The sequence below is a fragment of the Morus notabilis genome, unplaced genomic scaffold, assembly GCF_000414095.1.
Source record: "Morus notabilis unplaced genomic scaffold, ASM41409v2 Scaffold544, whole genome shotgun sequence".
NCBI lineage: Eukaryota > Viridiplantae > Streptophyta > Magnoliopsida > Rosales > Moraceae > Morus > Morus notabilis.
In genome coordinates, this window is record NW_010367917.1 from 182,916 (window position 1) to 207,116 (window position 24,201).

The following is a 24,201-nucleotide window of genomic DNA, read 5'->3' on the forward strand; positions in this document are numbered from 1 at the left end:
TTGAAACGATAGTATGACAATGACAAGATATCTCCAACTCTCCAATGGTATTGGGACACCACTAAAATTCTTATGCATGAATAGCAAAAAGCAGAAGCTTATCTTAAAATCATATCATTACAGAGATAGTCACAGCTTCCACAATAAGAAAATACCACGGAACCGTACCGTAACAGGGATAATAAGAAAATACCTTGACAGGTCCATTTACCAATATCCTTGCAGAGTCTCAACATCTAGTAATCATCACCAAACCCAAATCCTTACAGTCTCGGCATCCAGTAATTATCACCAATACCATTAAAATCTCTAGAATAATAAGTTCTCAAATACCAATCTAAATTCACACATCCAAATCATAATTGATACCAGAGGACGGAAAACCATTCAACAGAGTTGTACTACACAGAAAGTTGGAATCATAAATCTTCTATCTGAATTCTGAACTGGCATCATCACCTCATTATATAAGTGGCCTCTCTCTCGCCAACAACAAATGAAACAAGTCAAGTTCCATTATTTCTTCCACAAATTAGAATAAGTTGGAAGCTAGTTCCATTCACCAAAAAAAAAAAAAAAAAAAAAAAAAAAAAAAAAAAAAAAAAAACGCCTTAGAATACTAAGCCCCGCTGTCTGGTAATGCATTGTCACACGTGTCGGTAAAATTAAACTATAACTTGACAATAAACTAAAAAAAAAAAAAAATCAGATACACCAACGGATAAATATGATTTATCTAGAATAATATTTCTCAAGAACAAAAAAGCCTAGAAAACAAATAGGCATGGCAACCCTGGACGGTATCAAGCAGAGGAGCAACCTGGCAAGCATCTTCAACCGAACGATCCATCCATTTGATCACAATTTCCTCAGCAAGTAGTGCAATCCTATGCTGCATCACAGCAGCACCCAAGGGCCCCACCAAGTTAAGCCTAGTTGCAGCAGAAATCACATCTCTCATTGTGATAAACATGTAACCCCTCTGAGCAGTTGCACTATCCATCCCAAGCAGCCCACAAACCAACCCAAACACAGGAGCATGGTGAAAATTCATACGTGACCCCCCCAAGCATGAATCCCTCATGGCCTTTATGCAAGGCTCGGTGTCTGCGAACACGGCGGCCGCCACCCTCATGAGGGCTGAGCCTTGCGCGATTGAGGCCTTGCGGGCCACCTCATTCGTCAGTGTGGCGTCCAGCGCCTTGTCTAGCCTGCGCCACGTCGCGGTGTCGGGCGATGTGGCTGCGGCGTAGACGTAGGGAAGGAGAAGGCTTCCGGTGTTGTGGAGGAGGTGGATTGTGAATGTTTGGAGGTCTTCATGGGATGAGATTAGGTGAGATTGGATTGATGACTCTAGACCGAGTGAATGGGCGAATCCACCAGTTGGGAGAATTGAATCTAGCAACTGCCATTGGCTCCATTGTAGGACAGAAGGCTCTACTTTACTAAATTTTTCTCTTTCATTGTCTGTTTCCATTTTCATTATAACATCATCATCATCTACAATATACCAATCAGTGCAATGACATCTGTTGTTTGGTTTAGTACCGGAAACATCAACCTATTAGTACACAGAAGAAACAAACAAACAAACAAACAAACTAGAGAGACACTTGCTAAAATATGTTTGGTGATTTCCATTTCTCTAGAAAGGTTTTTACAAGTTTATAGGATAATAATCCATCTAGTACAAGGAATAGCAATCTTCTGCAAAAGGGAAAAAACGGATGTAATATACATATAAGGAGCTAGAGATAAATGGAAAGGAAAATGAGATTTAAATTTCCCATTAATGTTCTTTTTGAGCTAATTCCCAAATTACGTCCCCGTTTTCACGGTGAACAGCCAGAGTAAATTAGGAATCAACAATCAAGAGTATGATCTGATTAGAGAGAGAGTAACAAAATTTACCTCTTGACGATTATGAAAAAGGTAAATAAAAATTACCTCTTGAAAGCTTGTGATATACAGTCGTGGCCGTAGAGAGAAAGAATCGGCGTTAGAGCGGCGACCAAGTGGCTCTCAAGCAGAGTCAGAATCAGAGGTGTAAACAAAAACCAAAATAAAAAAAAATTAAAAATGTCAACTTTCAAAAAAGCAAGGAAAGAAGATGAAGAATATTTTACTATTAATTTAATAAATTTTAAATATGTATATTAATTAAGAGGGTCAGAATGGAGTCGGCGAGGTTGAACACGTGGTGACAGCTTGGTGGGTGTTTGTTTTTTTTTTATAATTGGGTGTTTGTTTTGTTGTTCCCACGTAAGTGTTAGAATTCTGGCCCAATCACGCCTTTCCACGTCATCTCCACCGACTTGTCTCCCTGGATCCTATTGGAAAGCTGCACACTGCACTCCCCACACCATCATATTAATCTCACCTCCATTTTTATTTAAATTCCGTTGGCTCTTCCATTTAAAAAAAAAGGTCCCATTTATTTTTTTAATTCGAGTTTAAAATTTAAATTTTATTACAGTAAAAATTTTTTATAAATAGTCACATTTAATTTTTTTATTATAGTAAAAAATTCTCACATAATATCACATCTTAATTTAAATTAACGAACTAAACGAGTAATAACTGATGTGTTTGTGTGACACATAAGTAGTTATTGGTACGTATATATCTATGTTTGGTTGTAGTATAATTGGCAATAGGACATTACTCATGTTAATTGCTCCTGCATAATAATATATGATATAAAAGCATAGACTATAATTTTTTTTTTTTTTTTGCTTGAAAGGTGTGATGATAATATATGCACAACATTTTATTGTATTCATACACTACATAGCTGATTTTTTAATTTAATTTTTAATCTTTTAAAGGTAAAAAGAGGTGAACAGAAGTGAAATCTAATCTTAAATGCTTTTCCCATATCATCACTATTAATTGGTTAAGAGAAGGTTCTTAGAGAGCAGAGATTGGTCGGAGTTCTGATAATATTTTTGGGTGTCTTGTCGGACTCTTGGCCGTGAAATTTGATCATCCGACTCGTCTTGTCATGAGATTCTCGTTGGTGGTGGTAGTATACGGTGTGGTGGCTCCGTTTGGACATATTTGAGCTAGTTAAGAGCTTGGAAGCCGAATGGACGATTTCCTTTCTCAAGAGAGTTTTCTGTTTAGTGGTTGAGATCTCTTCACTAGCTGTCTTCTTCGATAGTCCTTTGGCTGGACGCCCTTCACCAAAGGTTTCTACCAGCAGTGGCCGGAGGTTTTTCTCTTTTTGTAACTTTTTAGTTTGTAATAAGGTTGGTGGTATCCCCACTCGACTCTCATCTGATTTGTTGATTTTTATTAGATTTAAGTGTTCGGCTTAATGCTGATAGGGTGGTCTTTGTCCGGTTAGAATTTTTTCTATGCCATGTAAATGCCCCTTTTATGTGGGTTTTGAAGATCTGTCCTTCTAACGCTCGACAACTTATGTTTCTTTCAGTCCATTCGTTATTAGTGTGCCGAGATGCTTTTTCAGTTTCGGATCTCAGGCATGTGTTTATCTTTCTGATGGATTAATATTATATTAAGACGATTATTTGTTAGTATTTTAATTAAATGTAATTTTTCCTTTCAAAAAAGTGAAGGATAATTTTTTGGGTTTAAAATCATAATTGCAGCTGCAATTTAGCATTATATTTGGATTTCTAAGAATATTATGCCTATAAATAGTTGTAAGAAGCGTTTTTTTTAAAAAAAAAAAATTATACAAGTTTTTCTTTTTAAGTCTAAAGTTTCCAATTTCAAATTATATAACATTCATGGAAAGAAATCCCATAATTTATAAGATAAGCTACCCAAAGCAACTACACAAGTATAGAATATTCTTAATTAGTGTATTTTCTAAGCAACAAGTGGCACTTGGCACATTTTGATAATTGCTTTGTTTTATAGATAAGGAGGAATTATCTTTAAGAATTATATTTTTATTGATAATTATGTAATTTTAGACAGATAAGTCATATAAAAATTATTTAAAAACAAAATTGAAAATTAAACAGTTGTTTATTAAGGATGAAATGTTTTGGGAAAAAAAGGAAAAATAAAAAAAAATAACTAGCTCTTGTATGAACTGTATCCATCATCCCCTGTTTTAGGCGAGCTGCCCCAAAAAGGTGAAAGCTTGGGAGAGAAGAACAGAGAGCCAGTAAAAAAAACAAAAACAAAAACAGAGGACCGCACAAGAGAGCATATTCAAATCTTCAATGAAACTTTATTAATCATCCTCTAGAGAGAGAAACATAATTTAAGAGAGAGAAACAGAGAGAGAGAGAGAGAGAGAGAGAGAGAGAGAGCATACATTCGGCGAAAGCGAAGCCGTTACAAATTGACAGAAAACGACAGAAACAGAAATATGTTACTATTAAGGAAGAAGACGACGTCAAATTCACTGGTGAGCGACGCGCAATTTCCCCTTCTTCTACGCTCTCTCTAGTCTCTTCTCCGATCTCCAAATTCTAACCTCTAAATTTTGGTCATATTACATTTTCCAGGTCTGAGCTTCGGCCTTTTCCTCTCTTCCAATCCATTTGTTTTTGTTTTTCAATCAAGTCTTCTTATTATTTTCTTTTCAAAATTTTAAAATCAAGCTCGGATTTTTGGATCCTGAATTCCAATAATATCCTTTTTTTAATACGGGGATTTTATCATATGCACAACCAATAAACTTATACTTGAATTTTACTTTGTGATTTCTGGTGAACCAGTCGATTCATTTCAGGTCTAAAAGTCGATTTTTTTTTTAATGCTTGACTGTTAAGTTAAATTTACACTTTTTTTGTTTAGAAGATACTCTTCTCAGTTTTATTGGGGGGATATCTCTGAATTGGGTAATCAACATGTAACAGCTGTTATGGTACTTTTCATTTTGTTTGTGTGTTTTTTAAATTTCCCACTTTTTCTTTTGGATCATAAGAAAATGGACAAAAAAAATCGTGGGTATTTAGCTTCATCAAGAATTTACATACTTTCTGTTGCTCTTCTACTGAAATTTATACACCTTCTTTTCAATTCTAGAAGTATATAGCTGAATCTGCAAGTTATACGTTTTAACTTTTTGATTACCTCAATAATGCCGCTTGATTGACTTTGGAGGTGGGATTCGATTATAACAATTTAGCTTCTTTTTTGATTTAGTATTATCTACTTGTCATGGGGTGTGCTTTATATTATTTGATTTTCTTGTCTCTTTGGCTTTGGACAATGGAAATAAAATCGAGTCCATGAATTATTTTGGATTCGTTCAATTAATTATGAAAATGTAGCTTATTTTTTAATTCAATAATATCTTTCTGTCATGGAGTGTGGTTTATATTAATATTATTTTTTTCATTTCGCTTTGAACAATGGAAGTAAAAGTATAAGCAAATCCTTGAATTGTTTTGCTGCTGCTATTGTGTGCAGGCTTGTTTATCTGCAGTTCACGGTAGACTGAATTGATGCGCAATGCAGCGGTCACGTAAAGCTCTTCTGGAAAGAAGAGCTTTGGAGAAGACCATCACCGGAAAGAGTCACTTGTATAAGGTCTCTTTGTCTTTGGTTTTTGTTTTGTGGGGGCTCGTGTTCCTCTTCAGCTTATGGATTAGTCGTGGTGACGGTCATAAAGGTAATCCTTGGACTGAATTTTCTTTGTGAGGCATTAAGTTTTTGAAAAATAGCAGTAGATGCATTTGATCACAATTATCTTCTTATGCATTTAGGTGAGTATTTTCTTAGCGAGGTCTTAGACTAGGTCTTTTTCTATTCTTCGAGTAGGAACGACATTTTTCTTTCGTGGAAGACGTGTTTAACAAATTTTCCCGGAGAGTGGTGTCAACGTGTGATGAGTATCACCTGTAAACAAAACAACAACCCTTAATCCTAACTTAATTGGAGTCGGCTATATGGATTTCACTTTTCCACACGGTTCTGTTCGAAATTAAACTTTTCTGAAGGCCTAGATCTAGAATATCTTTCCTAACGACTTTGGTCCACATAATTCTTGGTCTACCCCTCCCTCTCCTAGTATTAGGTATAAGAATGTCCTCCCAAGCACGAACTGGTGCTTCTAGCGGTCTATGTTGGACATGCCCAAACCACCTCAAGCGGCATTCGCGCACCTTATCTTCTATTAGTGCTACACCTACTTTACTACGAATAACTTCATTCCTTATGCGATCCATTCTCGTATGGCCACTCATCCATCTTAACATACGCATTTCTGTCACACTCATCTAAGATATATGTTGTCTCTTAATGGCCCAACATCTTAGATTTATGTAATAGGCATCTTGCTATCACATAAAACTCCCGTAGCATTCTTCCACTTAACCCACCTTGCCTTAATCATATGTTAAATATCTTCTTCTATATCTCCTTTATACTGCACTATAGACCCAAGGTACCTAAACTTCCTAGAAGTCTCAATCTCCACACCATCTAAAGAAATTCCATCACTCTGATTACTTAAGTTACTAAACATACAATGCATGTATTCAGTTTTCGTCCTACTTAACTTAAATTCCTTCGTCTCGAGAGTCTGTCTCCACAGTTCTTACTATTACCTGTAAACAAAACAAAGAGGGAAAAAAGGGGGGAATGCAGAAAAGGATAAACCCATTTCTAAAAGCTGCTCCGGAAGAATTTCTGGACATAAACATGATCTCTCCCTATTATACTTGCTTTTCAAAGGCATGACTCACATATTAATTTACACTGGGTTATTTTTTATAACTGTTGAACTTTGTACGTGCATGAATGCTGCTTATTTGGGTTTGATCTATTCATTTATCAGATTTAGATAAAGCTGTGGTAGCTTCAATTGGCCTATCAACTTGGGAAGAAGCTAAGCTGCAATGTGGAAAACAGTCGGATTCTGTTGATAAACATCTAATTGAAAATACTGATCCGATTCATTCCTCTGAGGCTCCATACAGAAATGGTGATACATCAAGCAAATCGAGTGAAGCACAAGATACTGAAGAATATATAGATCATGTTCCATCTGAAGGAAGCACAAATGGCGGATATCAAGATCATGTCCCCGCTGAAGGAAGCATAAATGGCGTTTCTGTCACTGGTCAGCAACCTGAGGGGAATAATTCTAGTAGTGCAGGCGCGAAGCTTGATGGTGATGTGCGCAAAACAGACCGTCTCTCTCGCGCTGTTCCACTTGGTCTTGATGAATTCAAGAGTAAAACATACAATTCCAAAAGTAAATCTGGCAACGGTCAGGCTGGAGGTATAAAGCATAGAGTGGAGCCTGGAGGCAAAGAATACAATTATGCTTCAGCATCAAAGGGAGCTAAAGTCTTGGCTTTTAACAAGGAAGCCAAGGGTGCCTCAAATATATTAGGTAAAGATGAAGACAAGTACCTTCGAAATCCTTGTTCTGCAGAAGAAAAATTCGTTGTCATAGAACTTTCGGAAGAAACATTAGTGGACTCTATTGAGATTGCTAATTTTGAGCATTATTCTTCAAATTTAAAAGATTTTGAGCTGCTTGGCAGTTTAGTTTATCCGACAGATGAATGGGTCAAACTTGGAGAGTTCAGAGCTAATAATGTCAAGCTAGCACAGAGATTTGTTCTTTCAGAGCCCAAATGGGTGAGATATCTAAAGTTGAATCTTCTAAGCCACTATGGTTCAGAATTCTATTGTACACTGAGTGTTATTGAGGTGTATGGAGTGGATGCCGTTGAGCGAATGCTTGAAGATTTGATATTTGTGGAAGGTAGTGTGTCCGTGTCTGTGTCTGAGGGAGCAACTGCTGACCAGAAACCTCTTTTGTCCCAGCCGGAGACCCTTGCGGGGTATGATCTTGATCAACATATGGATAAAGAAACTAGTTCTCAAACTGAAATTATGAAGAGCAATGTGCCTGATCCTATCGAAGAAGTACGTCATCAACAAACTGGAAGGATGCCTGGGGATGCAGTTCTCAAAATACTTGTGCAGAAAGTTCGCTCTTTGGATCTAAATTTATCAGTTTTGGAGCGATACCTCGAGGAACTGACTTCCAAATACGGCAATATCTTTAAAGAAATTGACAAAGATATAGGAGATAAAGATGTACTTTTAGAGAATATCAGAACGGACATAAGGGATCTCCTTGAGAGCCGCAGGATCATAGTATGTGAAACACTCTTGCCTTGTAGAATTGCGATCATCTTATCATTTTGATAAAAGTCGATGATACTAAATATATATCTCGTCCACTAACTTTTTTGTTGTCCTTGCAGGCTAAAGATGTTGATGATCTTACTTCTTGGAAGTCCCTCGTCTCCTTCCAGATGGATAATATAGTCCGGGACAATGCCATTCTCAGGTAATTTTGCTTAAAATGACTTCAAGTTTTTATATCATGGTATCTTCAATCTGATTTTAGGAGGATTTCTTTTGGGCAATTTGCTAGTGCAAAGTCAATAACTTGTGAAAATGGCTCTCTACAACATAAAAATTAAAAAAGAAAAAGAAAAAGAATGCTATAAAAAAATAGAAAAATGCATTCTCTTTGGTTTATAGCCTTTTTAAGTGGTCATCATGATATATTCTATTTGGTTGCAGATACGAGGTTGAAAAGGTGCGGGAGAAGCAGATGTCAATAGAGAATAAGAACATAATAATATTTATTGTTTGTTTAATTTTTTCATCGTTGGCAGTTGTGAGGCTTTTTATAGATGTTGCGGCTAGTGTTTATAAGGCATTGAGTGCTGAGAGAACAAACAATTGCCATTCCAATTCCTGGAAGAAATTTTGTTGGATTAGCTCTTCCTGGTTTTTCTTACTCTTGAGTTGTATCCTTATCTTCTTCATTCTGTCAATATAAATTACATCATTTCCATTTGCATTTTCATTTTCATTTTCATTAAAAAGATCGAATATGCAGGTATAATAAGATTCTAGTGTAGGATTGTGGTTACTGGTTAATGAGGAAAAGTCCATGAAAGTAGATTTCACCGTTTATTTTAAGAACGTCTGTTTCTGTCTTTTTTAGAGCCAGGGGTGAAGGTTGTCCCTTAAGTAAACCCTTTCTACATATTTTTTGCAATTTGGTGCTTTTTAATTTGTTTCAAATATTAAAAAAAAAAAAAAGTTCAAAGAAGATTGAGTGCAACAAACGATTCTCATTTAGATTGACGGTGCAACCAAATAAAAAAGCAAAAATAATACAGTATTATAAGACGTAGATATCATTTTTTGTTTGTTTTTGAAGAAGAGTTTCATTAAAGTTGTGTAATTTTTTAATATATACATTGATCAGACCACTTAAAAATCAATCTAACAACTAAAACACTAGTTTCCACCTGTGAAAAAGGAATTCCCTTAGGATATTATATAATTAGTCTAATGAAAAAAGGTTTATTTGTTTATTTCTTTTTGGTTGTCACTTTTAAGTTCTCGCTTGCTGAGCACTTGTAATATTAGAGGACTTTATAAGCAAAAAAGTTTCTACATCTCAAAGTTGTGAAAAATATAGTACCAAAAATATGAGTTCAAAAAAAGCAAGACGACACAGAGAAGACGAAGAAATATTGATAAGGACCTACATTACATTCAACAGACATACAAACGATTGGATGGAAAAGAAGCAAACGAGAGGAGGAAAAAGAAAAAGAAGAGGAAATTTCTCTAATAGGTACCAAAAAAATAAACTACCAAATAGACTGCATACCAAAAAGGTATTGTGAAATTTGATTTCGTGCTCTTTTGAGGAAATGGGAATGAATATTTGGACCAAATTTTATGTCTCGACTTTAGTATTCTCTCAATAGAGACTCGCTCTTGCGGTTAAAAAAAATAGATTTTTCTCATGCAATCTTATAAAATGTTTATTTCTAAAATACAACCATAAGATATAAATACTTGTTGAATAATTAGCTCACTGAAACAAATTTTCTCAAAATTTTTCAATTTTTTGAATGGTATTGTTTCTTTTGTACTTCACCACACCATGCTTGCTTGGGTTATATATATATATATATATATATATAATATTTTTTCTCAAATATGTTCATGCTCAAACATCTTCAATAATCATGAGAAATGGTACAATATAAATTCTATATGGATATCAGGATATGATATACATAGTTTATAAGCTCATACAAAATGTCATTGGCTAGATGCAATTTGGATAATTTGCTTACGCTTAATCATAATTCATAGTCCTCCAATATCGGATCAATGTCTATGCGTTGATGGATGACATAATTCCATTTGATCCACTTCAATATTTCTTGCGGTCAGCTTTGGATATTTTGCTGTTTGCGTAGCACATAAGAAACTACAAAATTTATTATCGTCGCGCATATGAATGAAACATACATGCATTGTGCACGTGACCGTGATAGGGACGGTGACGGTTAGATCACGTCAATGGGCATAACGACATTGGTTCATTTATTCATTACTATTATTATTAATTATTATTATTATTGTTATTAATTATTATTATTATTATATATTCATTTCGACTTTTGGGGGATTTTTCCTAATGTTCTTATATCCAAGAAATAAGAATATGGGATAGGCTAGTTGCTACCTCGTGGTTCTGTTTTGTATGGATTTTGACGTCTTTTTTACCCCTCCCACAATTATACGTGCGTTTGTGTGTATTGTTGTATGGAGATGTACTGGTTAGTTTTTCGAAAATTAATTTTATTTACTTTCATATCTCGTCAAATCATGATGAAATTTAAGAGCAAAATATATAAGATTTGATTAATTCTAGAGAATCTCTTGGGAAAATGGAAAAGCTTCCTTCTAAGTTCTACTAATTGTTTCATGACTCGATTGGACAACTTGCCTCTTAAGCCTTTGATCATTAATTACAACTAAGTGAAACAAGAACATAAATAGAAAGTAGTATTTAGTTGTTCTTTTTTTCCTAATATAATTATTACAAGTCTCCTAAAACTATTTTTAGTAAGTTTCTTATTATATAGTGGTAATTGGGTAGTTTCGTTCATTTGTTAATTTACTTCCTTTATTTTATTAGTTCTCTTTTCTGGTAGTGATATGACCCTCATGAGCAGCAAGGAATAACTAGAATTCCAAGAAATGAATCCTGTCCCAGAAAAAAAAAAAAAAAAGTAACAATTTCTCAACACTTTTTATTAGTGCAAGTGTTTTTTTTTTTTTTTTTTTTTTTTTTTTTTTTGTGGGGGAGAGAGAAGAGATCAGATCACATGATTCTGAAGGTAGCTATGTGGCGTAATTCCAAGAAGCCATATTCTAAATGTTTGATGCCTTCATGCTTGTCATCTTCAACATTTTTGGTTGTATTGATTTTACTGGTTCCTTTGTTTATGGTCTTGATTGTATTTAGTTGTATTTCATGGTCATGGAGATTTGGCAGCGTCTCGAGTACTTCCTTTTCTTCACAACTAGAACTTTTCTCATCAACGTCACAAAATGCTCCTCCTTATAAATATTTTGAAGCGCAAGCAGCAGAAGCTCCATTATTATTTCCTAATGTTTCAATACCTAATGAAACAGCCCAGCCACCTCAACTGGTAAGCATTACGTGTGTATGTATATATATACACACATACATATACATTCATATTACTATTATCATATTGTTATATCTCTTTGCAAGAAGAGTTACCAATTTGTGATAATATTCCAATGTGTTCATTTCATCCATGCATGCATGTGTGCGTACACATATTCTCATGACTCTCTTGGTATTGGACTATATATACATATTTATTTATATATATAATATGTGTGTGTGTGTGTGTGTATATATAGGGAGGTGGGAAGCAAGAGAAAGTAGTGAAAAGGAGAGAGAGAAAATTGAAGAAACTGGAAACAAAATTGGCAATTTAATCAATGTCAATGTCATCTCTGCCAAGCATCCTTTTTGGAGCCGAAGCTTTGGTGCCGACCATTTCATGCTTTCTTGCCATGATTGGGTAACAACTAATAACTATAGAGACAAAGCCGGCCCAAACTATTATCAAAATATCACATAGTGATTTAATCACCACATATGTGTATGTGCATAAAAATTATCGAATAACATTGTAGGACCTAATAATTTTAATTTTTATCTTGTGCACATTTCTATTTTTAGGGTCCTGCATGTCATAATTGATGACGATGAAAAGCAACACTTGTGATATTGTAAAAATGTTATTTGTGTCCACCAGTAATGCAATCATCATATACGTATAGAAGTACATCATATACGTATGGAAGTACATCAAAACTGCGACATTGTAAATTGGGATCCACCTCTTTTAATCTTTACTGTGTGATAGTTAAATTCTATTGTAGTGACGAGTATAGTGCTAAAAATGTTAAAGCACTCTTTGTATTGATGTGAATGAATTGAACTCGCTTTGCATGATTTTGCAGGGGCCGCACTCATCCTCATACGTTCCTCATCTATGCAGCAAGTCCATAAGAGTTCTATGCAATGCCAACACCTCCAAAGGCTTCAACCCTTCTAAGGACGTCTCGTTCCCGGAGATCCATCTCCGAACAGGAGAAATAAAAGGACTAATTGGCGGTCTCTCCCCATCTCGTCGGTCCATTCTAGCCTTCTTCACAGGGCATCTACACGGCCACATACGGCACCTACTTCTCAAACAATGGAAGGAGAAAGACCAAGATGTGCGAGTCTATGACCAACTTCCCAATGAGGTGTGTCTTACGAACTAATGCTTAAGAAAAGCAAATATTGCCTGTGCCCCAGTGGCTATGAAGTGGGTAGCCCTAGAGTGGTGGAAGCCATCTACGCGTTGATCTCAGATGGTTACGTTCCTCCTTTCAATGATGTTCTCAATTGGAAGTTATTTTCTGTGCAAGTGAAGGTGGAGGACATACCAAATATTAAAACAATACTAATGGGAATATCTCAGAACTCAGTACTTGAGAATGCATAGGAGAGTGAAACAAGTCCAAAAGCACTTTGTGGCCAATGGAACCCCCAAGAGATTTGACGTCTTTCACATGATTCTTCACTCTAATTGGCTCCGGAGGTTGAATATCACAATTCGGGATTAGTTTCCTAGAGAAGACAGACTCATCTGTTAATGCACGCAAGGCTTGCAAAAAAATGTTTTCCCTATTTCTGAGTCTGTTGCTCTACTTTGTTTAGATTATCACAGTAACAGCAAACCGCTTTTTTTTTCCCCTTGTCTTTTTCATTTTCTTTTGATCTGTAACTTGATTCTTTGCTTATTCTCACGGGCTATTGGTTACAAAACGAGATTTTTGGAAGAATTTGTGACCCCAGAAAGAAGTAAACATCCCACCTTTTGATTCTACAGCTCTGTTTCAGGGGCTCTTTTCATCCTTCTTAAATGATATACAAGAACCACCGAGAGTCATGGTGTAGTGGTAATGACGCTTTTGTTAGGTCACTTTTGCCCATCCTCTCAGGGTTTGATACTCCGCACCTGCGCATTGCTACTCTGCCCCTTGTGGGAAATTAAGTGGGCTTATGCGGGCCTCACAAGATGGAAGGGAGTGAAAACTGATTGGATGGTCAATTAAAGACTAGTTCAGGCTCTTTCCACATACTCGGTGGTTTCCGGGATTACTTCTATAGCCCAAGGAGCTAAGGGACATGAAGTGCACCACTAGATCTATTTTTCAGTACAAAAAAAAAAAAATGGGAGAAAGAGGAAAATAAGTCAAGACTTGAGATGAATTAAAATTAATGTCAATAGTTTACATAAGTTAATAAATAGGTCAAATTACTGTTTTCGTCCATAACTTGACAAGTTATTGTCCATAACTTATCTGGTTATGAACTATAACTTGACAAATTTGTCCATAACTTATCTGGTTATGAACCATAAGTTGAAAAATTTGTTCATAACTTGACAAGTTATGGCCTATTAATTTCTATAACTAAAAATTAGCCTATATACTTTCTTAAACTTTTCATATTGACATATTTCCTACTATTTCTGAAAAAAAAAAAATTCTATTCAAGAAATGAATATCTAGGAAAATTCATGGAATGACAGGAACTATGCTTCTAAAACTTAACATTGGAGTCTACAAAAGAAAAGAAAAAAAAAATGATTAAATGTATCAAGATGCACGATGAGGGTTATATCCTTATTATTTTACATTTGCAGATCAGTTATTCGAGATAATGTATACGATTCCGTTTCCCAAAGGTTTTCTACTCCAACATTTTATTTCCACTCGAACATAAATTTCTAGCTTCATACACCACAAAAGGCAAAAAAATCAAATCAATTTGAACAAGGTCAAACTTGAAAAGCAAAGTCCAATAGACAAGTCATCTTACCAAAGTGCAAAAAATTCCATGAACGTCTATTTCATCTTATCTCTGCCACAAAAATAGAAGAGCTCTTTACACACGAAGAGTCATAGCCTAAATCCCGAAACGAACAAACACAAGAATCACTACAATCCATGACCATATGGCATCGAGTAGCCCAATTTAAAAGGGTTGAGTACTTGGAAGAGAAATATATCACATTGAGAAATATAAGATATATCCATCCTCTCAATTTCAAACAAGAGTATCCAACTGTTACAGAGCCATCAAAGCCTGAACGTACATATAAAATCAAAATCAATACACGAAGATACATCTATAGCGTCCAAAAATGAGCAGAGAAAAGAGAAGTAAAAAAATAAAAAATAAAAATTTCTAGGTAAACGAGAAAAATTGAATAGAGAAATATAGATCATAATGGATTTCAAGTATGCCTTGAATCCATCCTCGTTACAGACACCATAAGATCCTGATACCCAGCAACTTTTTCAAGTTTTTTATGTACACCACCGTTTTTTCTCTCCTCTTCTAAAGATTCTACAGGAAAAATCATATGATGCGGTGCTGAGCGATCTCACCCACCAAGAATGCACTGAAAACATGAATTGTCAATAGAATATCAGTCACCCACCTAAAAAAATTTGTACCCTGAAGAACCGGATTGCGGTGGTGGCGGTGGCAACCTATTGGGAGTACGACGGCTGCCAGAGTTTGGCCCCGAGTTCACATCGCCATTCTGTGCTGGATCACTGTTATGTCGACTGTGACCATTGGATGAGGATCTAGAGTAATCTCCATAGTGGTTGACCGGGCCATTGGCAGCAGCATCAAATGCAGATCTCCAGTCATCACCAGATGGAGCACTAGTTCTTGGGCTACTTTCTGCAAGTTGAGAACATGAAATGTCACGAGGCAAAGTTTAGTTGGAAGTAACTTCTTCACCACACTACATAAACTAACATTTCCTTATTATCAAGTCTGAGGGGAAAAGAGGACTAGATCTGCTGGAACAGAATGAGTAAAACTGAGAATAGCTTTTAACAACATACCGACACTACTACCACCATCATTGGACCAGCTGGAGGCGGCAGCTGCTCTGTTGTCGTGAATGCTGAGTTGACGAGTTAGCTTGGAAAGGAGAGAGGATTGCTTCTGGTAGCGTTCTCTGCGGCGTTTTACATTATGGTCCTCTTGAAGTAACTCTTCAATTCTTGCCGTACTTTGAGCACTACATGGAGACATTATATGTTACATTATGTAAGCAACCAGCATCACTGTAAATACCTGGAAGTATAAAACAAACAAACACACACACACACACACACACACAGAGAAGCCCTGATATTACAAACGTAAACAATAAAAGAGCTAAGAAAACTGTCAAACCTGATAGAGCTATATAACTGGTTTAGCATGTCTTCTTTTGCTTTTTCAACTTGACAGAGAACGACAGCCTGCTCAACCAATGAACCACAAAAACGTATTAAAGTTTTGTTTTTTGTTTGTTTGTTTTTTTTTTTTTTTTGAGGGAGCATATAACCGAGTTTTAATTGCCGTAAAAGCAGTAATGAAAAAGCTCAGCTTCTATATCACAACCTTACCTTGGGCACATTAGCTGCCAAACTGTTCAAAACTGCTTCAACATAACCACGAACTTCTTGAGACATCCACCGGAGTTCTTCTTCAGGATCAGCAGGTCTTCGTGCCATCGTATCCTTAAGGATACAAAAATGAGACATGATTTCCAGAACTTAGCTATCCAGTTTAGTCATAACTGAGAACACGCTTAATAGACAAAATAATAGTACTAGCTTCCTACACCTAAATTAATAATGGAAAATTGAAAAGAACTTGTCTATGCATCTCTCAACCCTCTATCAACTGCATCAAAATTAAATAGTAGCATAAGTCAGAAACTCACCAAGGAACCATCAGAGAGACTCTGCCGCATGGTAAGACCACCTTCATTTGATGTTCCTCTTCCTCCTCTGGACGGTTGAATAACATTTCTGATTTTGTTTATCCACTCAACCTTGTCATTCATGCTCTCAGCCTTCAAGAGAACAGCACTGTGTGCTGCAAGACACAAGGGAACAAAGCAATAAGCAGAAAACAAACATCAATCTTTTCAAAGAAGGCAAAAAACCCACTGCAGAACTACTAAAGCAGCCAATAGAAAACGATACCTTTCAATACAGTTTTATATGGGACCTTGCTGGTAAGTTTAAACACAAGACTGGTTGCTTTCCCAGAATCTGGTCCATTGGCCTTCTTATCCTTTGAACTCTTTGCAGGGGGTTCCTCTTCATCTGCAGCCTCTTCAATATTACATTCCTGAAAGAGAAAAATTGTAAGGGAGATGAATGGGAATTAAAAAAAAATGTTCTCACATGCATTTTAAGCTTTAAACATTGTGAATTCATTCATTGGAGCATTAAGAAAACAAGGTTAATATGTTAGACAAATCTACCAGAACGTACAAGTAAAAAAGAAATGATACGTGATGCTGTTCATGCTTCACATGCATAATAAGAATGTGAATATTTATTTGTCAAAATCAATTGTCTTGCAGGAGTCTTTTCATATTCTTGAAGTAATGAAGTAACCAGGAGTTAAATGTTATTCATATATGAAAAATTTGAGCATCAAGCCTTAGTTCATGAAAAATAAAAATCTAACAGGACAAGGGGGATAATGTTTCTCCATACCTCCAAGGTGATCACACCACGAAAGTGTCTTTCTTCTTGCTTCTTGGTATAGCCAAGCTATAAAGAGATATAGCGGTCGAGTTAAATAAATAAATAGCAAGAAATTTGAAAATATATATATATATATACACAGTGCAAACAATAATACGTGAAGTATGCAAGACCACGACTCATTCAGCAACTGCAGGACATTCCAACAGGAAGGTAAACAATACCATGGTTTTTAACACCCGTATTATGGTATTGGGCAACATAACTTTGCAACGAAACAAATAGGGCATACAGAAAACTACAACAGACCTTTCCAGTCTTTTCATTCAAAACAAACCATCGCCTGCTCCAACCATTAGTTTTTGCACTTTTCTTTAGTAGAAAACCTGTGCATATTAGAAAAATAATGGACACATTAAGTTTCAAACAGCACGCAGTATATCTTGGAAAAAAAAATGCCAATACCCCTCAAGAGACCACAAAATAATACTATAAATCAAGAAGCTAGTTTTTGTTTTCTTCACAAACCTGCCGTGATTTCGCCTTCAGGACCTGCAGTTTTCAAACCAGACGTCTCAGGTGCATCTTTTTCTGCCTTATCAGATTTATCCTTCAATGATTTCAAGCTTCCACCAGTTTGCTGACCACCTGTTTGTGGACTTGTTGCCTAGGACGTTTCAAATAAAGGGCAAAAGAATAATTGACACATGAAAACTGAACACCATGAATAAACTCATAGAGCACAGTCCATCAATTTACACCAGACAAAGATATCCTACCCTATTTAGTATTGATTGCTCCGCATCCTGCCCCTTCTTGGATGATCTGTTTTTCAGCTCCTCCTCTCTGCGTTGTCTCTCCATTCTGAATTAACAAAGAATTTATAAAATCAATGGCTGCATATGAGCATTAAAAATACACCAACCACGGATAAAGCAAAAGTAAATTACAGGGGTAATGGCCATCTAAAGCAGCACTTGGAAGTTTTTCTTTAACTTCCTTGCTTTAGAATAGCCACATATTCACATTACAGGGGAAAAAGAGGAAAATTAAACAATAAATAAATAAATAAATAAAAGCTACAAAACTAACAAGCAAACAATCTCATGCTTGAAATTCGAGGTCATAATGAATATAGTAGAAACTCCGAATCAAAGTTAACAGGTTATTGACCAAAGTATCTCAAATTTTCAATAATACCTCCTTTGTACTAAACGAATGAAGTGTTGAGGAGGTACAAAAGCCCGCTCCATATCTACTAGGGCCACCACCATTTTCTTCGCCTCATTTTTGAACCCATCTAAAGCAGCACTTGCAATGGCCACAACCTGTGTAACACATTAAAGAAAAAGAAAAACAATATTATAAAATTAGAACTATGACAGTGCAAGTACAACTACATGCACTAATAGGGGAAATGAAAAATGAGGGGTTGTCTACCTCTCTCTTGAAAGGAGGATATCTTCCAAGACCAGGGGTAGCAGCTGCAGCGGCAGAAACAATATCAACCAGGACACGATGTACCTTTTAAAAATCGGCATGCACCCCATCAGTCTTATACCATTTACTAGAGATTTGACACCCTCAATAATCAAAGAAGTATCATATAGGCAAGAATTTCATTTTGCAAAATAGAGAAAGATTTAAAAGAAAAAGGAAGAATAAGAAGATAAATGCTTTTCAGAAATGCAAAACAGGAGGATTCAACTTTTTCAAAACAACAATACTAAATTTCTAGAATTACCTCATCAACACAAAGACGTGACGGTTCTTTTGCAAGCTCCAAAACACCTTTTATTAAAGATCTTAAACCCTTTTCAGGGGATATGAGATATGGCTGGTAACCATCTGCTTCTAAGACAATCTGGTAACAGAATAATAAAAATATACAATAAGTAAGTGAATTTTTTTAAATTAGAAAAGAAAAAAAAAAGAAAAATAAGAAGAAGAAGAAAAGACAGACAAAGAAAAAATAAATTGAGGCAATGTGGCAAATTATACATACTCTTTTCACATTGTTGATATCAAAATGCCGGTCTAATGGAAGCTGCTTGATTCTATTAGGAAAGTTCCCTTCAAAACTAGCAACAATTTTCCAACCAGAACCCTACAATAGAAGTTTGTTAGCAAAAGTGGCAACTAAATGAATCTTGTACACATTTATAAGCACGTTCAAGACAATAAATAGGGAGAAACAAAATAACACTCAGGGACCTGGCGTGCAAAGTATTAAATAATAAAAATCTCCAGAAGAAGGTATTACAAAAGAAAACTTACCTCACCACTCGTAATGTGTTGAAGAAACTTATCCTCAAATTCACGGCAAAGTTCTAAAGCTATTGCTCTGGTGCCCTCGGCACTTTGCACCATTTGCTCACCAAGCCTAACTAACTCATCCTGGACTATTTGGGACTTACCCTGTAACCTGCAAAATATAAAAGGGAGAATGTGAAACAAATTCCCTACTAAATTTAATATCACATTTGGATTCAGGGTAGAAAAGGGATGAATTTACTCGTAAATAGCTCTTGTTAGCAAACTCACAAACACCAAGTTGTAACTAAATGGTTATTTAACAAATTTGTAAACTACCACAAAGATCAAGTGTGCATGTATTAGAAAGTACGCATCCAGAATTTGTCTAAGAAATTTACCCAGATAGGAGGTTAGGAAGGCGGACTTTCATACGACTGCGAATTTGCTGAGCTAAAGCATCCACCAATGCTATTCTGCCTAGCTTACTTTGAGGAGCGCCAGTCAGGATGGACTTGAGACTTTCACTCTCAGCCCTCCATGCTGTTTCTAAAGAATTCTCAGAACCAACAGATCCAGACTGTGCTGAAGCTATTGAAACTGACTGACCAATTAATGCAACCCAGAGCATATCCGAAGCCCTTGATGGCCCCTGATTTAACAGAAGAGCCTGGACTGCAGCAAGAGCTTTCTGGTCCGAAGCAGCTTGATCTATTTTGCTGATTACACCAATGGTTCTCGTGCCTGTAATCAATATTGGTTCCCCATTAGCCCCCAAAAAAACTTTTAAAAAAATATAGAGCTGGAGAAGAGGAATGATACACAACAGTAGAGGGGTAATATGGGGCAGAAACTCAGAAAACAATCAGCACATGTACAGAAGAAAACTATCAAGAGCTCAAGGTGTACAAACAACATCTCAGAATCCTCACACCGGGAGGATAGAAATTCTAAAACAAAAAAGGAAAAAGAAAAGCCAGTATAGGTTAAAAAATAGCAATTTTACCGTCTCCGTCAAATTCCTTGGCAACTCTGAGAGCTCGGCATGAGGCAACTTCAGGTGCTTGAGCAGCAGGGACAACAATCAGCAAGATTGCATCGTTGTGCTCAGCATATTCACTAACCTATGTATGAACCATTAGAAATTTACTAAACAACTTATCAAATACCAGAAATCATGATGAGCTACATACCTAGATTTTAGCTTAAATATTTAAAATTCTTTTTATTGAAAACAAAAATTAAATTAAATAAAAGGAACCCTTTCCAGAAAACGGTATCAAATAAACTCATGGACAATTCTGTAACATAACCTATGGAATCAACCATTAAAACCCCTTAGTCCCTTACCAAAGATTCATCCATGATCCGCTGGTCCAGCCCAGGTAAATCAATCAATTTGAGAGGAGGCGCTGAAAAAAAATCATGAAAGCAAAGCAATTAGAATTGCACATAAGATACAAGGATATCAAGTAAAATAACCACTGGCAAGACAGTTGATGACAGATATAACTAACATGAAAACACTCCAAACAGAAAATAACTGACAACTAAAATTAATTTTAAGCATTACTGAGAAAGTAAACTTAACTGACAACTAAAATTAATTTTAAGCATTACTGAGAAAGTAAACTTAGGGGCCGAACTCTGTTGACTATCACACAAGCAATCACAAACCAACCTGTACTTGTCCGTAGTTTCAAGTATATTTCATCACGGCTCTTGCCTGAGGAACCCTTACTCAACCTATCTTGCAGAGAATGGCGCAGAGCACCTACAAAATAACAATAATAATAAGGCAAATAAAGCCGCAAGAGAGAGAGAGAGAGAGAGAGAGAGAGAGAGAATAGACATGCAAAATGAACATTAAAATGTAAAAGTAGCCATAACACCAGTGATGATCTATTTACAATATCCAGCTTGCATCACTAGGAGTGTATAGACACTGAATATTATCACCTAAGCATGTGCCAGAAACTAACAGGCAGTCATAGAAAAATTCCAGTTACAGCTAGGGCTGTCAAAAGAGTTCTGGAATACAGAACAAAAAGATCATAGAAAAAGAAAATGAAAAGTAAGAAATCATGGTCGTCACAGACAACAAAGTTGCGTTTTACTGACTTGCAGAAACTTGCTGTGATTTGTTGTCAATCTGTAAAATAATTGATTTGCTGCTCAGAGCACCATCCCGCTGTAAATCTATGCTTATGGGAGCTCGAGTAGCACCATTTTCACCAGTTGGCTGGACAAACATAAGAAAAGAAACTTAGAAGAAGATAGAATCTTTATGAGGTTCTACCGGAAAAATTGTATGATACATATGCAATGAAAACACTATGAAACCAGCTTACCAGAACAGGATGTCCAATTAAACTGTTCAAGACTGCTGATTTACCGGCACCCTGAACATATTGAGCCCCAACAAAAATGATGCATGAGTAAGTTTAAATAATTAAAAGAAAATAATACAGAGCACAAGGCTGATCCACTTTCCACATTGCACCTCAGACCTATCTTAAAATAGCTCATAGTTCGTCAGCTCAAAGCTTAATCAAATTCTCATATTTTTCAGAGATGCCACCACTGTTGGCTATCAGCAATTTAGAAAAAGAAGATGTTAAAAATGATAGGCCCATTATCCGATAATTTATCCTAATTCTGACATAAAGACCAACTCTAAGGATAATTAAACGGTAAACTAACCAAGTTTTAGGATCTAACTAAACTAAGAATACATTTCGTGCTACAATCAATCAAACGAAAAAAAAAATGAAATTGGGAATTCTACATCGGTATAAATCCTAGCGATAAGTATAGAAATTCCTCATTTCTGGGAACAATCTCCACGTTACCCAAGACAGTCATATGAACCCTAAAAACTTCCATTTCTATCTGCTCCTCGGCCGTTCTTCTCAATCAAATAGACTAGAAATTAAAACCCCAACTTAGAGTTTTAGCCATTAGCAATCTTAACTGTAAGAAAAATCACTACATCGCTCGAGATCCCGAACAGACCCACCCAGATTAATCAAAGATCTTCCTCGGTCCAAACAAATAAATCTAAATCTGACCTAATCCAGAAAGGGGGCAAAAGATAAATCTTCTGCTTCCGAAGGGAAAAAACCCAGTCACCCAAAATAGCAATACGAATGAAAATGGATCGAATCCAAGTGAAGATAAACGAAAGCACTCACGACATTGCCGAGCGCGACGACATTGAGGAAAGTGGAATCGCGTCGGGAGGAGCTGGAATTTTCGTCGACATCTTCGTCGGCAAGTAAAGCGGCGGCTTGACGCATCGAGTCGGAGAGTTGCGACAACTCCTCGATCGCTTCCATGGCAGAAGAAAGTATTTGAGATCAAAGATCTAAAATCAATCGAATCGAGAGGAAGGAGAGGGATCGGATCGAATCGGGACAAAACCCTAAAGATTGGGGAGAAGGGATGAGATCTCAGGGATTTGAGGTCAATTTTGAAAAGAGAAGAAGAAAGATGGTTTGTTTTGTAATAATACTGCGAAAGAGGAAATGTTGGAGAAGAAAGATAAAGAAGAACCCCTCTCTCTCTCTCTCTAAAACTCTCTCTCCCACTCTCTCTCTCGCGTTTTGAAATGTTTTCGCAACTTTCTCTCTCTCCTTTCTTTTCTACTTTGAATTTTTTTTTCTTTTTTTCTGAAATATTTGTTTTCCTTCTCTTATTTATTAGGTATTTTCAGGGATTTATTTTCCCAATTCTCTGTTTCTTTTCAAATTTGAAACTTCTTTCTGTCTTCAGTTATGTCTTGTTTTGAATTTTTTTTGGGTTAGAATGTGAAAAATGAACATGGTTCTTTCCACTATTTCCTCTCTATTTTTTTTTTATATTTCACAATTTTCTTTATTTTATTTTTTCATTTCTTAGCAAGCTCAGTTGCAGAATAAAAATTAAACTGAAAATCAAAAATAAAAAGTGTGCAGTTTGTTAGTGAATATAAAAAGCATGCAGTTATTGATGTCTCTTCTCAATGGTCTCGTTCATTTCGCGGATTCAAGTTTTATAGTGTATTTTATCGTAAAATTTTAAAAATTTAATTTTTTTATTATAGTATTTTTTTCTCACGTATACAATTCAAGTTCTTAACGTGTGAATATACATACATACATCATCTTCTTATCTTATATTATCTTAAGATACAACATCTCACCAAATAAAAGAGAGCATTAATGGTGTCATTTTGTTTATCATTCATTCAATTACTTAAAAAATTTGACGCTAATTAATATAGCAGAAACAACTTGATTCTAATCAAATTGAATGATGGATCCAATTTCACTCTATCACCAATGACAGAACGTCTTGTGTGAAAATTGTAAAAGAGAGAAAAAAAATTTATAAATTTAAAACCTTGAACTAAAAGGAGAAGAAATGGCATGCTTAATTATCGTTGCTACCTAATTGCGGTAAAACTAGAGAGTGCCGCTTGCTATGTCGCATATGTAAGTAAACCAACTCATGCATGTGTTACGTTGTCGTTTAGTTCTGTTGTTATGCTGTCGTTTCGTCCTGTAATTTAAGTTTATGAAAGTTTTTTCAATTTATATATAAATCTGATCTGATTTTTCAAAGAATTGTACGGTGGCATGCTTTTGGTCCTTTGGACGGCGTAACGTAACTGTAAAAGAGTTACATTTTTTCCTTTTTGGTGATTCCATCTGTCATTTTTTTCATTTCTTAGAATTATATTATTATTATTTGTCATTGTTACTTTCATTTGTCGAGTGTGGGTTTGCTTGTGATTGTCAACACGGACGGTCGGTGACATTTAAATTTTGAAAAAATAATAATAATAATAGAAAAGGAAAAATAAAAGGGTCATGGGTGTTGGGGCAACCTATTTGCTTACTGTATGGTGTCCCAATCTTAAGGACAACGACATCTTTGGTAATATGGGCTGGGTTTGTAAACATGTTTTGGCGGGTTTACCGTTTACAAACATATGTAACTGGATTCCGTACCTTATAAACT

The 24,201-nt window shown here is 35.8% G+C and overlaps 3 protein-coding genes and 1 pseudogene across 5 annotated transcripts; 2 read left to right on the plus strand and 2 right to left on the minus strand.

The window, feature by feature from the left end:
* Positions 1-216: 216 nt before the first annotated feature.
* On the minus strand, positions 217-2,104 carry LOC21395837 (urease accessory protein F). Its single transcript, XM_024175842.1, has 2 exons — positions 1,948-2,104; positions 217-1,529 (listed from the first exon to the last, which is right to left on the minus strand). The coding sequence occupies exon 2, from the start codon at positions 1,481-1,483 to the stop codon at positions 752-754; it is 732 nt and encodes a 243-aa protein (XP_024031610.1). The 5' UTR covers positions 1,484-1,529; positions 1,948-2,104; the 3' UTR covers positions 217-751.
* A 1,992-nt stretch (positions 2,105-4,096) lies between these two features.
* LOC21395838 (SUN domain-containing protein 4) lies at positions 4,097-8,815 on the plus strand. 2 transcript variants are annotated; one of them, XM_024175834.1, is made up of 5 exons: positions 4,097-4,387; positions 5,398-5,599; positions 6,767-8,103; positions 8,214-8,299; positions 8,539-8,815. In XM_024175834.1, exons 2-5 carry the CDS (start codon positions 5,440-5,442, stop codon positions 8,798-8,800), a joined length of 1,845 nt encoding a protein of 614 aa, XP_024031602.1. In that variant the 5' UTR covers positions 4,097-4,387; positions 5,398-5,439; the 3' UTR covers positions 8,801-8,815. The 2 variants fall into 2 exon arrangements, with proteins under 2 accessions (XP_024031602.1, XP_024031603.1); XM_024175835.1 differs by lacking the exon at positions 4,097-4,387 and adding an exon at positions 4,403-4,487.
* Positions 8,816-11,212: 2,397 nt separating this feature from the next.
* LOC112094573 lies at positions 11,213-12,990 on the plus strand (annotated as a pseudogene).
* A 1,412-nt stretch (positions 12,991-14,402) lies between these two features.
* On the minus strand, positions 14,403-22,806 carry LOC21395839 (dynamin-2A). Of its 2 annotated transcripts, XM_010113750.2 has the most exons (23): positions 22,392-22,806; positions 21,549-21,599; positions 21,319-21,439; positions 20,879-20,971; positions 20,548-20,609; positions 20,204-20,321; positions 19,599-19,941; positions 19,222-19,369; positions 18,950-19,051; positions 18,689-18,808; positions 18,385-18,468; positions 18,145-18,272; positions 17,724-17,808; positions 17,473-17,611; positions 17,254-17,330; positions 16,954-17,010; positions 16,432-16,579; positions 16,167-16,321; positions 15,847-15,960; positions 15,632-15,699; positions 15,295-15,473; positions 14,929-15,127; positions 14,403-14,837 (listed from the first exon to the last, which is right to left on the minus strand). In XM_010113750.2, exons 1-23 carry the CDS (start codon positions 22,533-22,535, stop codon positions 14,795-14,797), a joined length of 2,778 nt encoding a protein of 925 aa, XP_010112052.1. In that variant the 5' UTR covers positions 22,536-22,806; the 3' UTR covers positions 14,403-14,794. The 2 variants fall into 2 exon arrangements, with proteins under 2 accessions (XP_010112052.1, XP_024031599.1); XM_024175831.1 differs by having other exon boundaries at positions 14,404-15,127.
* Positions 22,807-24,201: the final 1,395 nt, after the last annotated feature.

What these genes read in the sequence shown, in the direction of transcription:
- LOC21395837 (XM_024175842.1), bottom strand. Translation starts at nt 1,483, where the DNA reads ATGAAAATGGAAACAGACAATGAAAGAGAAAAATTTAGTAAAGTAGAG.
- LOC21395839 (XM_024175831.1), bottom strand. Translation starts at nt 22,535, where the DNA reads ATGGAAGCGATCGAGGAGTTGTCGCAACTCTCCGACTCGATGCGTCAA. An exon ending in AACACATTACGAGTGGTGAG is followed by an intron (nt 19,052 to 19,221) that starts GTAAGTTTTCTT and finishes CTTCTATTGTAG; the next exon opens with GGTTCTGGTTGGAAAATTGT. An exon ending in GTCTCTCTGATGGTTCCTTG is followed by an intron (nt 15,961 to 16,166) that starts GTGAGTTTCTGA and finishes TGTATCCTTAAG; the next exon opens with GATACGATGGCACGAAGACC.
- LOC21395838 (XM_024175834.1), top strand. Translation starts at nt 5,440, where the DNA reads ATGCAGCGGTCACGTAAAGCTCTTCTGGAAAGAAGAGCTTTGGAGAAG. An exon ending in TCGTGGTGACGGTCATAAAG is followed by an intron (nt 5,600 to 6,766) that starts GTAATCCTTGGA and finishes TTCATTTATCAG; the next exon opens with ATTTAGATAAAGCTGTGGTA. An exon ending in CGGGACAATGCCATTCTCAG is followed by an intron (nt 8,300 to 8,538) that starts GTAATTTTGCTT and finishes ATTTGGTTGCAG; the next exon opens with ATACGAGGTTGAAAAGGTGC.